We start from the raw sequence: 18,377 nt of genomic DNA on the forward strand, positions 1-18,377 counted from the left end.
CAAACCAAGTCTTATGTTCATGCATCAATAACCTCCAAAATAATTTACAATGTCTTTATATTCAGAATATCATACACGTGTTGTGTTTTGGGAATTCCAACTGTACAATCACTGATCAGAAAACACACGGTATTTTTTGGTCCAGCTCAAAATTGGCAGCAGATCGGCCCGTGATTACTAGGCTATGGAAAACGTTGAAGCCAGAAAATGGGAATTTCCAGTTATGGTTGTTCCATATTTCTCTTTGGCATCATAATAAAGAAAGAATGTCAGCAGGAAATAAGGGCGTTAATCTGTGATCCCATAGTGGTGACAGACCTGAACCTTAAATGTAGCCACTGACCCTTGGCTGCAAAGGACTACTCAACCCTGGATGTCTTAGACTAGGAACACACGTGCAATAATTGTCATTAGCAAATGAACAACTAACGACAGATCAACGATTATTCACAATTATTTTGAACGATCGTATAGTGCACAATTCTGTACATGCTGGAATGATATGATCATTCAAAATTAATCCACCAATAGTGTACACACGCTAGATATGATTGTTTGAACGATGCAGGAAGTGACATGTAAAGGAGAAAGTGTATTGCAGAACCACTACAGGACCGTACGCACAATAGATAGTGAATGATCGTCGCCCAAATAGATCCAGGACAGTTGTTTGTTTCCAGCGACATTCCTTGTTCATCGGCATCATTGAGCACTTTTTTTTGTTAAAGAATATTGAACGATCTGTTGTTATTCGTTCGTTTTCAATGACAAATAGTGCACATGTGTATGTAGCATTAGGCTATATACACGTGTCAGATGATTCTCATACAATAGTCACCTCAGGGCAATATCATACAAGAATCTGGCGTGTGTACAGCGCCTATCGTCAGGACGGATCCATGAACAACAAACAATCATTATGAAAGTGAAGGGGAGAGGGCACAGCGGGGTGCTGCTTTGTTGTTCTCCCCCCTCTCTATAAAGCAGAACATTCATGCATTGTGCGGTTGTTTGTCATTGGAAAGGATCCTTTTCAACAATTTGCACGTTTGTACCCAGCCTTAGAGTCCATGAATATAGCTGCACAATAACATTACAGCAGCCATTGTTACAACATGCTTTATCTGTGGTAGGGAAAGTACAGAGAGTAGTTAGTGTAGGATTTGTAGGTAATGGGAGGTCTGAAGGAGAAAGGAGGAGATGATGGAGCCCACCAACATAGGCTAGGACAAAGGCCTTGTTAATATTATTCATAAATAGGATTTATATAGCGCCATCATATTACGCAGCGCTGTACTTTAAATAGGGGTTGCAAATGACAGACGAATACAGACAGTGACACAGGAGGAGAGGACCCTGCCCAGAAGAGCTTACAATCTAGGAGCTTATACACGGTGCTGCCTGATCCTGTAGTCTTCCGTTCCTGAATCCATTTAGCCTATATGTTTATGCTTATCTGTGCTCACATTATCAGATATAGTAATACAAGTTTATTGCTGATGGACTTTGAACAATGTGATCCCTGGACCTGAACAGCATGTTGTACACTGAACCTTGGCTGTAGTCACCTTTGGCAGCAATGAGATCAACAACAACCGTTTGTGATCACTTCCAGTTAAACAAATGGCATGGGAAGCTGGACACTGCCTTGGGGTTTATGTATTATTTGTAAAATTACATTTACAAAATGAACAGTAATTCTCCCTACACAAAACTGTTAGCCGACTTCTCTAACATATTCCACACACAATGACTGCTGTGTTTCCTGAATATTGGATGAAGAATGTGTACTTGGACCCTTTGTGTGAAGACTCCCTCTTCCCCTATTACAATAATGCTTATTGTTAGAAAGAGGAGGAGTTTTGAGTCATACAAGGAATTTTAAATTGGCCATAACCTAAAAAACATACAATGCATACATTAACAAAATACATTAAATATTAATTTTGTCTCAAGTTTTTTTTTTAAAGCTAAGAATTAGACAATCAGCTAACAAAAATGAGAACTGTTTCACCCACCAAATAATTTGCAATGCTCGTTATCCAGTTGTGTCATCTGTAGCAGAACCAGTGATACGGTTGCTGATTGGATAGTGGATGAGAAGCAGCACAACACACATGCACAGCTGCAGAACCTGTAGGATTGCTATTGCTGCCTCCCCTCCTGGTCTGGGTGCTGCTGTACAGAGGGATTACAGGAAGCCGATATTGAGACAGTTTGATTATAATGTAAAAATACTTTTTTTATAAATACATAACTGCACAGATTGCTGTATTTTTTACCAACCTGGGCCGTTTTAACCTTTCAGCTGTGTAAATTGTAACTGTGTAAATGTAAAAAAAACTCACATTCTTTGTTGTGGGCAGTGCCATGTTTACCTGATCCTCTTCTGGGTTGGGGATATTCCGCCATCTTGATTTGTCAGGCCATGCACAGCTCAGTATATTTTAGAAAAATAAATTAGTAAAAGGCAGGTATAATTTTTGCAGAAGGGACTGTGCCTTTCCTCCTGCAAAAAACCTGCCTGCCCACATTTTTTCCTTTAGTTCTACTTTCCACTGGTATGGGTTTATCCTCATTCTGGTAAGCTGGTATACTGTCCAGTGGTAAAATATTAATCAAATACTTTATTTTCTACTTCCCTTTTATTGGTACAATTTCAATGGTACCCTATTAGTAAGGCTCAAAAGCCCACTACCTTTCCTGTCTATTTCTCCTATGCAAGCACAAGGGTAACAAATACTATACAGATAGTGTCCTAAGTGGGAAATCAAATCCAGAGCTCCAGATTTAGTTTTTACATTCAGTATTGGGGGGACTTTTTTTTTTTTAGACTTTCTCTTTTCAGACAGAGGCATAAACTTTATTAAGTACAAAAAAGTGATAAAACTGCAAAAATGTATTAAATATGATCCAAAGCCATTATGGCTGCTGGGTAATCATATATCTTCATATATCCCACATTCAGCTCCTCTGGGTAGGGTAGAAGTTCTTGCACTACTTTGACTACACATGCTGGGACAGGCTTATATTCGTGCTTGTCCAGGAAACCATGAGCCCATACAACAAACGATCTGTATGACATGCGGCGCAGCTTGCTGAAAAACAGAACATGTATTATATCAGCATATGTATAATAAAAAAACACCTATAAACTGTATACCACGTATTGTAAAAAAATTAATTGAATACCCCACTTTTTATAAGGGATACTGTTTACTGCATAACTCAACCACTGAATGAGATTTTGCATTTTCTATTTAAAAAATATGCTTATTTTCAGTACGGAATTACCTTAAAAGTCAGAAACTAGACAGGTTTGTGCATTCCTTTTGGGTTTTCAATCATGTGTCCAATTTTTTTTTATCTCCTGGGCAATGTGCCCAGTTACCTCTGTGTATCATACGTAATTCTATCTATTTATGATGATTTATGAGCCCCCCCAATGAAAGTGCTTTGTAAGTTGGCATTCACATTGATTTCAGAGCTTGAACAAAGCTAAAAGCAATTCTGCCCCTATCTAAAAGCTTTTTAAGATGGTAATTGGCCACTTAGGCTTTGAGTGAGTGTTGTGGTGTGCAGAGGTTAAAATGTGCTTCATACACACAAGGGTTTTTTTCTGGCTCCTGATGATCAACAAGCTAGCAGGAGAAATAAAAGAAATGTATGTGCTCCTATCCTTCCCTGCTTAAAGCCAGGATATCTCTGATAGCATGCACATGGGCTTTAGGTAAAGAAAGGCCCCTGAAACACATTGGATTTTTTAATCAAACCCAAATACAGCCTTTTTCTGGACCTTACACATGGAACAATGTTTCTATTGTTTACCTTTATCTTGGGTTCAGATCTGATTTAGATCAAAGTTCAGATGTGATTTAGGAACTATGTACATGGTTTTGTGATACTGCTTTTCTGAATGCACCATATGTTGTATTCAGCCACCATCTGTGGACATCTGGTAAAGCAAATCTTTAATCAGCATTTATATTTTGCTTTTTGGTTGCTGCTCGACAGAAAGAGATAATTGCTAAATATAGGGGTTTAGAATAATATTGCTAACACCTTATTTCTCACTCTCCAGAAGCCAATACATCCAGATGCTTTCCTTTACGGGTGGCCCCTGAACATACTCTCAAGCAATGCTTGCAATGAGAGGCTGAACCTGGAAAAGTGAGGACAGACTTAAAGGTGAGCAGCTGTATGACGTGAAATAAGGATACTTAAAAAGTAAAGAATAGCTTAAAAGTTCTCTTAATTTGTTACCTCCTATTCTAAACAAGCAATTAACATTTTAAAGAGGGAAACAAGTGAAAAAAAGTATTTGACTGGCATGATTTCACCCGTCTGTTAGGTCACTAGTCCCTCTAGAGCGGCAAGGACAAACTAGGGATGTAGCATACAGTGGCTAGAACCCCAGAACGCCATTGCAAGACCAGACAATTAAGATTTGTCAAATCAAATCCAGATACAATCTAAGTGTTTACTGGACATACTTACTGTAAATAGTACACAGTGTCATTTTTTCTCTTTATTCGACCTAGAAAACGGTACAAGAAATCCAGGCGATCCTGATCCAGACACAATTCCTGGAAAGCCGGGTGCAGGGTTATACAGTCATCATTTAGTGGGTAGTTTATCCCAGAAATCTCATGACAGCACACAGACTCCTCCATTGTGGACACCTGACAACAGTGACCACATTTACACCAGTCCATGTTCTCAGTATCCTTCCTTAGCTGGATTACATCTGCATTTTCCACTTTTATATCTGAAGCAGTTCTTATAGTGTCAAATGTAAAGCTGGGTTGTTGTGGGGCTTTGCCTGCGAGGACCCTGAGACGCTAAAAAAAAAGGAAAAAAATCAGTTTTAGTTTGTGCGCTTTAATAGTATTCTCCCTCTATCTTGCTATAGAAAAACATTATGTACCAACGCCAGCAACTTTAAATGTACATATAAAGGCTCCTAATTTGAGAAACGATGCGCAAACCAAGAAAAAAAAGACCTAGAAGTAAAAGATTTTTCATTTATATTTTATATACTTCTTGCAGCTCACATTGGCAGAGTTTTAACAAGTAGTGTAAGCAGGCACAACCCACTGTGTCTTCAAGCTCTGTTGCAAGCACCAACTTCTTTGCTTGGTCTTCTTCCAGGTTTAGGAGCTTCAGTCACCTTGATTCCTATATTGTAATACTAAAACTCCAACACATGGCTTGTAGTTCATTCATCCTAGCATCCAGGAGATGCCAGCATGTAAATGTATAATTCCGCTTCAGTTTAAAAAAAAAAAAAAAAAACATCAGCTGGTATGTAGACTAAGTTCTACAAGCTGATTTAGAACTATTGTGGGTCATTGCTGTTTGTATTATATATGGTATGGACATTGTTGGTATGTTTCTGCATATAATACAGAATCTGCATTACCTGCCTTATACACCTACCCTTGCTTCTCTTTCTTCCAAGCTCAGAATATCACCATGGACTCGAGGACCCATTCGTGGTTTTTTTGCTTCTACTGACAGCTGAAAGACAGCAAAATATCAAATGTTTTTTTTATCAGTGTGGATAAAAAAATGAACTCCAGAAATTTGAACAAAATGATCTTTGTAGTGGGGCTCACCTCCAAACTACAAAGGTTAAACAATACGACGGGGGCAGATACAAGACCAGTCCTCTGCAGACAGAGAGACGCAGTGACTGGTCATTTTTAGGGAGCTCCTGCAAAAAAGAAAAGTCTCACACTGTATTACTGCACAGCGCTGTAAGTAATACATAAAGAATTCAAGTAAAATATTATATTTGGCCCCTGTATTTAGACAAAATTTGCTTATCACAAACTTCAACTTTAAACAGACACAGGAAGTGTGGGAAATGTTACAAACCAAGTAACATTGAAATTCTATATGTATATGAAAATACGTGAATAATTCAATGCAACTTAAATTTTGGCTTGGATGACTGTTGATAGACATTTTCGCTATTCATTATAACTTTAACCCCCACTAATGACAGGGATTCATCCACAGGATACCAGCAACATGCTGACATTTCTTTGAAATGAATAGACAAGTGATAAAGAACCAGAGGTACCTACTGGTCCAGTCTTTCCTGTTTTATGTTTGCCTCCACAACTTCCTCCATCTGCAACAGAAGATAATTTTAAATAGGACAATCATCAGACCACAGTTTCACTTAGATACATGTATAGTACAGAAAAAAAACAACACGTTACTACTACTAAACTGAACTCCAGTGTCAGTATAAAATACTATAAGGGAACCAGACTTTTTGCAGTGGTCTGAGATGCCCAACATATGACAAGAGCATGACAAGAGCTTTCCAATCAGCGGTGAGCATGGTGTAAACATATTGCAAACTGTTCAAAATCTGAAATATAAAGGTCTGAAACTTCGCACCTACATTGTGACCAACATATCCATTGTAACCATTTGTAGCTGGGTCAGACTCCTGTTTCACAATTGGTGATTATGGGAAAAAATACAATACTGTAGTTAGAACCTGAATCTTCGTCAATCTTCCCAAAATGGAAGTTTTATGTTCTACTATGTTAATACAAAGGCTACATACACATATCAGATGAATGTTGTCCGATAATGGACTCATAGTAATATTGGACAAGAATTTGGCTTGTGTGTAGTGTTTGTCAATCGTCGTTCATGGATCTGTCCTGGTGGATCCATGAACGACGAACGATCGATATGAAATTGAAGTGGAGAGAGCACAGGAGAGTGCCACTCCGTCGTTCTACCCCCTCCCATCTCTATAGGGCAGAACGGTGCTGTATGTACGGCGCTCCTTCATGTATCGCTCAGTTATGAAAGATCCTTTCCAGCGACAATTATTGCACATGTAGGCAGCCCAAGTTCACCTTGTTAATGAAACTACAAATCTCAAGTGGAGGAAAACCCTAGCTGGAAGACAGTTGACACTGTCCAAAATTAAGTGCCCAAGAGTGCAAGATTATGAGTTAAAGTTGCAAATGTACAAAGGCAGGATTAACCTTTGTATTGTAGTAATTACCAGTACAACCCCCGACACAACAAAGTGAAGCTCCCGCATTACCTTGTGTTGCTTAACTGGTCAGGTGTGGTTTGGTTTAAGCTAAGACTCATTAGCTGTCCACTTAAAGTAACTAGGCTGCCTTAATATAAACATGCTTGTTGTAACACATCACTAAAGTAAATTACAATGACAACAAAGACAAATAGAAGAGGAATCTTCCCAGAAGGAATGTAATTAGAAATAAAAACCTACATGAGGAGTAAATTATAGCATCAATTAAATAGTTAACTGTAGTTCTGCAGCTGAACCTACGTGATGTTTTGGAGTCATCTTTCTCAAAATAAGACACACAACATTTTTTTAAATATTTCCCTTCTCTTTGACACATTGTGACTATACATCACTTACTTATATTTTCAAGGTCCTCGTTGTCAGTTTCTTCTTCATCACCACTCTCAGGTTCTTGCTTAACACCAGGAACCCCTATCAGAAATGCACAAAAATTGTAGTAATCATAGGCGGAAAGAGAGTAAAAAGATGTAACTTGGATGGTAAGGCAATATATGGTTGACTTTGGCTGGGTGATAGAAAATCCCAGTGCCTGGCTATTACACAAATAATTGGATAATATTGTTTTGCCACTACTGCATATTCTGCAACTAACACCTGTATCTTCTACTGTGGCTGTTTACTATTTATTCATTCTTTACTTAACACATATCAAGTCTTCTCTCACCCTAATTGCCAAAGCTAAATTTCAGCCTGACAGCCCAATACACAAATCATTTTATCTAGTGTGATATTTATAAATGTATACAGATAGTCTTGTCTTTCATGTACCTGTCATCCAGATACCACTAATTGCTATTGTAATTTTCTGTTACCCCTTTTTAATATTTATTGATCTATGAACTAGCATTGTTATACTCATTGATCCACTCTCTGTGAGCTACACTGCAAGGACAGTGAGGCAAATGTCCTGAAATTGTATTCTAGTGGTTCTGACAACTTTCTGGGGCCACGTGTTTACTGCTGGATTGCATCCAACCCTCAAGAAGCTGTGGATAAAAGCAGTTTAATAACAAACTAATAGAATCAAGCTAATAGAAGTTGGTAATTGACTTTGTGTTTCGTTGATCTGAATGGGTTCACTGACAACAGGTTAAAAATAAGTTGTTTAAAATGTTAAAAGAAAGGATCAATTTGCCTAAAGGAGGAAAGCACATACTTACCTGCACTGTTTCCGGCAGTACCTTCTCCTGCATTGTTATAATCATCTATTGAAAACGCCTCCTCTTCTTTTTTAATGAGAATGGTATTAGATGGTTTTGGTGGTGAGACTGCAACATATAAAATCAAGTCAATCAAGTCAATGGGAACTAAAGTGGAGCTTTCCCTTCACTAACTAATACATTTAAACTGAGATAAGCTGCCTAAAGACACACAAATCTGAAGTAAACTGGGGTGTCCCACAGCCTGTACTAAATTCTGATATCAAGTGATGACAAATATCAAAAAAGAACTAAGGCTGCAGCAGTGCTGCAACTCAACTATCAGGAAGCGTACTGCTAGTTTTGGGAAGTTAAGGAAAAAAAAGTATTTTTAGAATAACTGCTAGGCACCATTAAAGTATTAAATGTTTCATTTTAACTCATTTTAAATGTAATCTATTAATGTGGAGAAGTCATTACTGAAGTAATTACTGCCAGACCCCTCCCTAGCAAGTCCATATGGTTCCACACAGCCACAACTGCAAATTCTTGGCAGGTGCCAGTTATCTTACACCTTAAAAGCAATTTCATTACTAGGAGTAGAGGCTGTAGCTATATAGCTTGGATACATGAGACTATATACATGAGATACATGAGACTATATAGCTTGGATACATAACAGATGGCCTGTCTATAAGAATTAATGTAAATTTTTACATGCATGACCAAGAAAACCAAGGAACTGGCTGAGAGAGTTTACAGTGGTGGCTGTTCGACTCCCCATGGACTGCACATCATAGAGGCCAGAATGAGAACAGGCGAGCAAAAAGCCAGTGAGATTCTGGGAGTAAAAAAGACTAACTTAAAGGATAATTTAAGTACAATTATTCTTAAAAGAGCAGAAATATTCACTTGTGAATTTTGTTTCAGCACCAAAGCTGCCATGTCCATGTGTTGTTTTCTCCTGCTTGATATCTAATGAAGGAGCTGGGCCAGAACCTGCTGATATGGAACAGAGATAAATGGATTACTGAACTGATACAGGAAACCACAATTATAAATGTGTATAATCATACTGTCACTACTCACTTATAGTAGACTGATTGTCTGTCACACAATGCTCCCCCTGATTTACTGGGGAGTCTTCAATAAGTTCTTCTTTTATCTTCACTATAATATCAGGATAGTCTATTATGGAAAATTGGAGAATTTTAAAATTTAATCTGCGATTTGCTCATTTAACCACCTTTTTCTTTTCTCTCCTCTGCTATACTTTTAAGCCACTGAGCAAAGAGAAATACCTTGTTTCCAAGCTTGCAGAGACTGTGACACTCTCACAAAAACGTACCACTAAATACCTGACTAGCCAATCGCCAGGCTTCTGGACTGCCACTTCTGGACTGGGGACAGGAAAATAGTCCTATGCCTTGGTATAGACTTGACTATATTGACTTGCAGCTTACACAGGGGCTAGGAGCCAAAATTGGAAGCAAATACCTGTACGATAATATATAAATAAATGTGATGCTTTGCCTAACGTGAACTATTAAAAAATAGCATAGCAGTTTGCAAAGCACTATACCCCATATGAGCTAATTTTTCAAAACTCTGAGTGTATTGAAGTTTTCAAACTGATTGCTACCAGTCATTCCACATCACTGCTTTCACTACAACTTGTGCTTTACTAAATAACAAGCTACAAAGATCAATAATGCCAATGTACAAAAATCAATAGAGCACAATCTCATTCTACATATTGTATATTTAATTCAACTATACAGGCCATGTAAATACATTTAAAAAGTATGCATTTTACTATATGATAGGAGTAAAATAAGCAATGCAATGCATTCATAAAGGACATTATGGACTGTCTTTATAAACATGTTAATACAGGGACCATAGGAGTTTGTATTGTTTGCTAGCACCCAATTACTATCTACAGTATACAGACAGACTTAACTTGTATACAGTATATCACCTACCTCCAACTACAGCACTTTCCTTTTCCATGAAGTGACTTTCAATACGAATGTTGGATTCATCTCGACTTTGAATCCTAAAAATAATGCTTGGGTTCAAAATCGTATAACCTAATGGAACAGAAGAATAATAATGAATATCTGTGTGATAAAAACATCAATGAATGCAGGTAATACCAGATCAGCTTACCTGATCTGAGCACCTACTACCCATTTCTATTGGACTGTGAAGCAGTGCCAGGGAGCTTAAGAGCTTTGCATGACCCAACAGGCAACAGCCTGGACATTGAAATCTTGGGAACTTTCAGGGTAATACTAGGTCCTGCTGTAACTACATTACATTACACCAACACCATTGGATCCTAGATGTAATTGTACTTTCCAATCAGAGCAGATCACAAGAATGGCTATAGAAAACGACAAATAAAAGGTTCCTCTATCTGTGTTTGTTTATTGCGTATTTAGCCATTTGCCTGCAGTTCTGCTTCAAGCTTTTTCAAACTCACCTAGAGCTAATAATGCTCCATGAATGTCTTTCATCACATTTCTGTAAACATCTTTTTGACACTTTTCCAGCCGCATCCACTGTTCTTCACTAAAGGAGGCAGCAACATCATGGAATATGATGGAACCCTGGAAACAAAATATAAAATGTCATAAAAGGAATGTTAGACTATGTAATGCATGTACAATTTTGGCAATTTAATACATGGCCATAGACCCATGTCTGTCACTTAGCAACCCTTCCACAATGATTGACTTACACATTGCATTTTTTTAGACAACTTTACTTTTAGTGAAGATGTTTTTTTGGTAATCAACCCAAGTAACCTTAGCGTAGCCCACCTGGCAAAGAACTTCCTTCCTCCATGTTTCAGCGAATGTTTTTCCTATAAGATCCTGGTTGGCTCATTTTTATGTTGCAGCCCTGTTTATCCCCTGGATTAAGCAAGTGACTGCTGGAAGCTGCTATGAGTACAGTTTTACTAAAGGTGAAATTGTCCATTATTGGCTTGATAAGCAAATCATTTATTATATATAATTCTATTGATTTTACTATTGATTTGAGTTGATTATATGCTTGAACTAATGGATGACTGGTTCTTTTATTAGAGTGGTTTCAAGGGACCCTGGTACTGCCAGTGACTGGTATAGATATTGTTGGAATTTGTGTTTGTGATTGTGGCTGTTATCATCCAGCCTTGGCGGAGTCGGTTGAGATAATAGTAAGAAATATTTCTCCAATCAATTTTAGTAAATTTGGATGTAATGTCATATTGGTTCTATTATGCTGATGTAATGTAACAAGAACAATATACCTTTTAGGGGCCCCACTGGGCATCTGTCTAGATATTTGGCTTAAATGGTCCTCACCTGGAGTTAGTAGTCAGACCTTCTGATCATGCCATGTGTGCTTTACTTTATCTCTTAATCTTTTACTTTGTAATGTTTATTCTAAATAAACTCTCCTAATCAGGGGTGTCAAACTCAAATACACAGTGGGCCAAAATTAAAAACTTAAACAAAGTCGAGGGCCAACCTTGAAATTTTTTGAAAAAATTGAGGAAGCTTTTCCTTCTCATTTGGTATAAAACCTTGATGCAATCACTTGGATAATGGCAACGGCTACACACAACCTGACATAGGACTATATGACACAAGGCTTTGGGTCGCCAAGAAGCCCCTGTAACTCCAAAAGCCTCATGGCACCTCCCACGTGTAGCTGAGGCGGAGTGCTGGAAATGCCAGACATGGCCAATGCGGGGCTAAATCTTATGAGTGGCATACCGCTGGAACTCCCTCTTCATTGATTTAGGGCCGCTACTACAATTCCTGGCAGTACTGTGTCTATAAAACAGTCCAATGCAGGGCCACGCATAGGCAGAGAGCCTGCTGGTCTATAGACACGAGTGATGCCGGGAATTGTAGTAGTGACGCTATTTCAATGCAGCAGTGGGCCAGCTGTAGTTCATATTTAGAAATCCCTTGGCAGCAAAAAAAAAAAGGACGTTGCAGGCCAGAGTTTGACACCCCTGCTCTAAATCATACCAACATGGACAGAGATGTTGTTTTTCCTCATCAGGTTCCTGTATATATTTTGTTACCATAATGCATATGCAGGTGCTGATTCATACCTGAAGAAGTACATGCTTATAAAAGGAAGGATCAGCCATAACAATATAGAAAAAGAATAATGCTGGGACATGAAGAGCAGCCTCTGGTGTGTGGCCAATTATCTCAACACAGAGTATTATAAACTGTAAAGTGAAATTAAGTTTTCTTGGACTTTTACATACATATTATACATTCAAAATGTAACTCTTTAAACTTAATATATCAATTTTTTAAAAAACTAGAAAAAAGGGAAAATGCCTAAAGTGTCTTTTCTTTACTTTGTAAATGACAGATGACATTGGCAGAATTTTTGTACTGTACATCAACAACAAAAAATATAATTTACCTGGCCGGTCATATCTTGCTAAATAGTATTCAGTAAGTCAAACACCTTGACCAGGGAGGCCTTGATACACAGGACCTATACACGTCCATGTACAGCTTTTACCAGGGTCTGGTAAATGGTTCACATCCTGCAAAATAAAACAAATCTGCAAATAAATCTCATTTAGGGGTGAATGTGTTATTTCTATTTGTGATGAGTTATTGCAGAATATTTTTATTTATTATCTCTCCATAGAACACAGCGGGTGCTGTGTGTACAGTGGTCATTCACTCATATGTCACATGACATCTTAATGGGGCTTAAAGTTGAGCTAAAGTTCTGCAAAAAAAAAAAATCTGTCTGCAAAAACAAAATCTGTGATCAGGCAGGTTCATCAGGCACATTTATCTGCCTGATTGCTATCTTTTAGGAAAACGCTGGGCTGCACATATGCAATTCAGTCTATGATTCTGGGATGTACCAGGTATGCTGACATCCCCAGGAGTTACACAATCCTGGCCCAGCCAGGCTAAGGATCAGAACCAGGAGGAGAAAGGAGATGGCTTGCTGCAACAGAAAGGGGGCAAGTCAGTGTATCTAAAAAATAAAATTGGGATCAGATCGGTAAGGGGGAGATCCTGTCTGATCAGAATTTTTAAATTTAGTTCTTCATTAGGAATTAATGTGTCAATAATGTAATTGATTGTTTTGGTTCGTAGTAGATGTGTCATCTACAGTGTGTGGACCCAGATTGGAAGTTCGAGGAAGTTGTGCAGCACAAGAGGAAGCAATCAGCTGATTGAGAATTTATTTTGTGAGTATCCATAGTGGATATGAATATTTAAAATGTGCAGAAAGGCCAGGTTTTGTTTTTGTCACAACTCTTCTGCTATATAGATTCTTACCTGCCTATTAGCATCTTCTTTAAATTACAAAAACATGCAGTTAGGTTATTTGGCTTCCCCCAAAATTGACCGTAGACTTTAGTAAAGACATATGACTATGGTAGGGGCATTATATTGTGAGCCCTTTTGGGGGACAGCTGGTAAAATGACTACGGACTTTGTACAGCTCTGCGTAATATGTAGGTGCTATATAAATACTGTATTATAATATTAATGTACACTAGGTTTTTTCTATGTATTAACCTAGTGATCTCCTGTATGTGTGCATTGAAGGCTCTGACAAGCTGCCATTGTGTTTCTTGGAATTTACTTACTTCTCATCACCTAAGGAGCAGTGGGTGAGCTGCAGCAGATATATTGCTATGCATGCATTGAATTACTGCTTCCTGTAGCTGAATGCAACACAATGGTCACGTGATGATATGTGTTTTCTATCTTCAGCACAAGAGCAGAGCAACAAGTGTCTGCAGTTATGGGTCCTAGTGGCCATTTTGTTGGAGCCCATGCAATTGTTTAGCTAAAGTATTCTAGTGAACAATGAGACAATGCTTATGAAAGGGTTTTGTATTACAGCATAGGTAGTTTTCCCTGGGTAGTGATAAAAAATAAACTGTGAACAGACAGTTCTTTATTGCAGGAGACACTCAAACAAACCTGTCTGCTTGTGGTCTTTATGGGCCTGTGCAGCTTAGTGTACATTCATAATGCCAGAGTTATTAGGTATCCTCAAAGAATGCTGAAGATGTTTTTTGTTTCTCTGTTGTTTAGTTGTTTGTAAATAATATACATGTTAAAAAACCCAATAAAAATATTGAAATACATAATTCCAGAGCGATTGAAGTCCCATGCACAATAATTCAATGGCGCAGTCAAATACATAGGAGTTGTCTGGCTAAACAAGATAGCCGCAGATCCTGAGCCTTAAAGAAGGCCAGACGAAGATGTCAATGTCCAAGAGTATATGGAGGAGACTTTAGTTCTGTTTTAAGCCTTGTACAGACTCTCAATAATGTTAATAGCAAACACGCTATTGTTGGATGTTTCAGTTTTCCCAAACAAAAGCTGTCCAGACATGCCATACAACATTCCTGTTTAAAATATAAAATACGACATACAGCATACAACACTTCACTGAAAACTGCACTCATTTTCAGAGGTATCCAAATACAGAACGTTTGACCATGAAGTGTTATATTACTTGTCTATATTTTCTGGATCTTCTGACCATTTTGAAATGGGATTCCGCTAACATCAGTCTATGCACTATTGTTTAATAAATTCCCAGATAAAACTGCTTAGTTGTGTGACTGCATCATTTTAAACATGTATTTTTTGACATAAAAATGTTTCAACATTTTTTTCAACCCTCTCATGCCATTGTGGGTGACCAGGACTGCCATGATGAATGTCAGGAAGGTGGGATAGTGGTAGGTTGATGAACACCCATTGTGGAGAGTCGGGGGTGTTCCAAAGTGCAGCAGAATAAAACCTAGCAGGCTTAACATTGTAGAGCCATTGTGTTGTCAGCACAAACAGAACCTTACTCGATTTTATGTGCTTTGTATGTATTTGGGACATGTACTACAGTTTGCAATTTGCTCCTTCTTCATCTTGTCAGATTGGTAAACTTTGTCATTTACTCCCCCCACCTTCTTAACACTCTCATATGGTCCCTGCTACTTGGCCATGAACTTGCTTTCTATTGTGGGGACAAGGATACCAGGGTTGAAGGAGTGCACCTTCCAAAAAGATTGCAAGCCTGTCTCTGGGCCTCCTAAACTTGTTGCATGTGTTCTTTGACCATGGGTATGACTACCTTGATTATTTCCTGCATTGGGCATGTGCTTTTCTGTGTCTCCTTAGCAATATCTTAAAAGTCACAGAGCATCTCCCATACACTAATTCAAAGGATGAAATTTTTTTGTGGAAAACGGTGGGACCTCTCAGACTCTGGACATAAGGTATGGCAGGAAACAATCCCAGTTCCTTCCATTCACTACCTGCTCCAATATAACCATAAAAAAAATCAATCAGTTGTGGATGCTAGATTAAGGTATGAAGCTACGAAATTCAGGGGTATGGTGGCAGATTCCTTTCTATTTTCCTTTAAAGGTGAATGAAATATATGTGAGCTCCCCTTTGTGTATGTATGGGAAAGGTTAGAGGGAGAAAAGAGAGGGGCTTCAGGCTCCCGTTTTAAGTTGTGTATTGTTTCAAAAAGCAGTTGAGGTCTGGTGTCATACATCAGTACAATAGTGTGTTACATCAAAAAAGACCTTTCCCCATTGTAGAATCATGGGGTGGTGGTTGGCTAGGCTGAACAGTTGTGTTCTGGGCTACAAAGAAAGTGTACGTGAAAAAAACGTCTTGTTACCCGACGAGTTTCGCCACGGGGCCTTCTTCAGGGGTATATAACACGTGTAAGATATTGTCTAAGCGAGGTGGAGATGTTGTCACAGATAGGTATGTCACAAATGATAAGGATAAATGTTGCTGCTGATATGGGTTAAGTTGTAGATGATGCCTTGGGTTAGAATGTGATATAAAATACAGATGTTTCCTGGTCTTTAAATGTATAAAATGCCAAGTTCGTGGATGAGGGAGGAGAGAGGTGTGCAGGGAAGCGTCTTGCTGGAACCCTTTGATAGCCAATTCCAGCAGGATGTTGGAATCCCTGCACACCTCACTCCTCCCTCATCCAAGGACTTGACATTTCATACATTTAAAGGTATAAGGGTATAAAGCTGTTTTATTCCTAAAAACACACTGTTCTTTCATGACTTTGAACATGAAAAGTTAAAGGGTGTCCCTTGTTCTGTCGGAATTTCCCTGGGAATTCCTGTGCATGTAAAAATGTAGAAATAACTCCTACACAACAAGTTAGAATCAGCATTCCTTAGCTGAATTGTATCAGAGTCCTAGCATAATCTTGCACCAATAAAATGTTGATGCCATCTAAGCAAAGATCTGATGAGGTTCACTGTTATCCTTTTAAATGGAACCTCCATGTTGGGCAGCTGACTACAGAAGTGGTTATTGGTTATATAGAGCTGACATCTAGCATCCTGGGCAAGACAAATGTAGGTAATCAAAAATCATTACCTACAGATTCCTATCTTCTCTAAGGAACCCTACAAGGCATTAAAGACCTGTTCTACATCATGAGGTCCTCCACCATACTGGGCAGTGTTTATATTTAATTTTTCGAGACACCTTTCTCATTTATCGTTATAGAACCAGCTGCCACAAATGTAATTATGGTTGTAACATTTACTAAAAAAAATATTGTTTTTTTGGTTTCTTTCCTGTTAACATTGGTAACAAGTGTTATGTTTACCAGTCAGGCCAATGTTATATCAGACAGTTGGCAACCCTGGCACAGATGCCCGGAAAAAAATGAATGCAAATACTATCCAGCTTGGTGGTGGTCCAAACATTGTGGAGAAAGTCCACACAACAATTAGGTAATGTTTTAGGCATCGGAGGGGAATATATATAGGTTATTTTTATAGAAAACTTTTTATATTGAATTGCAGGCAATCTGGTCTAGGACCTTACCTTGAATTAGATATAAGGTTATCACCTTCCCTCAACCCCAAATATAGCATCTAAAATTGTCAGTCATAATTATTCCTTCCTGTAAATAGAACTTTTCATTGTCCTACATCAGCCTGTAATCACAGAACCTGGGGCACCCAAAGCTGCAACCCTTTGCTATAATGACCACTTTGATATATATTGATTAATGATAGCACAAACTACTGTAGCACCCTTTTAGTATAGAGAGGTCCATATAAGGGTTCAAAGGTCAGTCCTAGGTAATTCTGGACAGCTTTGGAATTGGTTCTCCCCAGTATGGTTGGCTGCCTTATGTTGCATGAGAGAAACCTGTCCTTGGCATAGTAGTAGTCAATAACTATTCTGGTGCATCACTTTTTGAGACGTTTTTGACATCTTTCTACGCAGACTTCTAACGAACGCTAAATATGAGGAGAGTTATGATGAATTATTATGATGAGAACCTGAGAAAAAGTGCTTAGGAAAATATCCTCTTGGGGTAAATTGGGAACTGTCATTTACAAGGGGAACCCACTCCAGAGAGGAAACGCTTCTCTTACACATCACATCAAAATGCTTCTGCATGTGAATTGCTTTTATTCTGACACTCTGCTACCCTAAACCTCTCTCCATATGTGTTAAGATACCCTTAAAACCTCTAAAAATGTACTTTCACAAACCTCTGTGAATTTCCTCATAAACTTGCTACCCTCAAACTTCCCCTTAGTCTCTGCCATCTAGAAGCACAGGTTTATTAAACCTAAACATAAATCTCACCCTACATGCAATATCACCATACATTTTTGTACATTTTATTGTTATTTAATTCATATTTACACATATCCTTTAAATACAACAAAAATACATAATAAACATTTGTGTAATATCTCTTTATATGTTTCAAGTTGATATTTGGACCTATTTTTTATCTCTCTGTCTACAAAACAACATACAAGAAATAAAGAAAGAAAAACCAAAAGGGAATATCTGTACAACATTTCTATCTAGGAGAAGAAGCAGCAAACTTTTGTACCATCTATTAGACATGAATAATTTGCCTACTTGATACTAACACATTTCATGTTAACATTAAACTGTCTTGTTAGGTCTCATGTAGTTTCTCCTGGAAAACAAGTGCACTTTATACAGTATATGATAATATTCCATGCTAATATGTAGTGTTTTATTCAATATATTTTAGTATGACAGATTGCGATCAATGATAAATAGCAAACAATATAAGGTAAAGGCTTGACTGAT

General features: G+C 38.1%; 1 protein-coding gene across 3 annotated transcripts; it reads right to left on the reverse strand.

Moving 5' to 3' along the window:
* Window positions 1-2,849: 2,849 nt before the first annotated feature.
* LOC140340214 (uncharacterized) lies at window positions 2,850-13,962 on the reverse strand. Of its 3 annotated transcripts, none has more exons than XM_072425267.1 (12): window positions 13,874-13,962; window positions 12,676-12,802; window positions 10,721-10,847; window positions 10,218-10,325; window positions 9,322-9,420; window positions 9,145-9,231; window positions 8,254-8,361; window positions 7,430-7,504; window positions 6,093-6,139; window positions 5,440-5,520; window positions 4,498-4,841; window positions 2,850-3,098 (listed from the first exon to the last, which is right to left on the reverse strand). In XM_072425267.1, the coding sequence occupies exons 2-12, from the start codon at window positions 12,685-12,687 to the stop codon at window positions 2,903-2,905; spliced, it is 1,284 nt and encodes a 427-aa protein (XP_072281368.1). In that variant the 5' UTR covers window positions 12,688-12,802; window positions 13,874-13,962; the 3' UTR covers window positions 2,850-2,902. The 3 variants fall into 3 exon arrangements, with proteins under 3 accessions (XP_072281368.1, XP_072281367.1, XP_072281370.1); XM_072425266.1 differs by having other exon boundaries at window positions 9,145-9,234; XM_072425269.1 differs by lacking the exon at window positions 2,850-3,098 and adding an exon at window positions 3,605-3,955 and having other exon boundaries at window positions 9,145-9,234.
* Between the last annotated feature and the right edge of the window lie 4,415 nt (window positions 13,963-18,377).

The sequence above is a fragment of the Pyxicephalus adspersus genome, chromosome 11 (assembly GCF_032062135.1).
Source record: "Pyxicephalus adspersus chromosome 11, UCB_Pads_2.0, whole genome shotgun sequence".
In the NCBI taxonomy this organism is placed as follows: domain Eukaryota; kingdom Metazoa; phylum Chordata; class Amphibia; order Anura; family Pyxicephalidae; genus Pyxicephalus; species Pyxicephalus adspersus.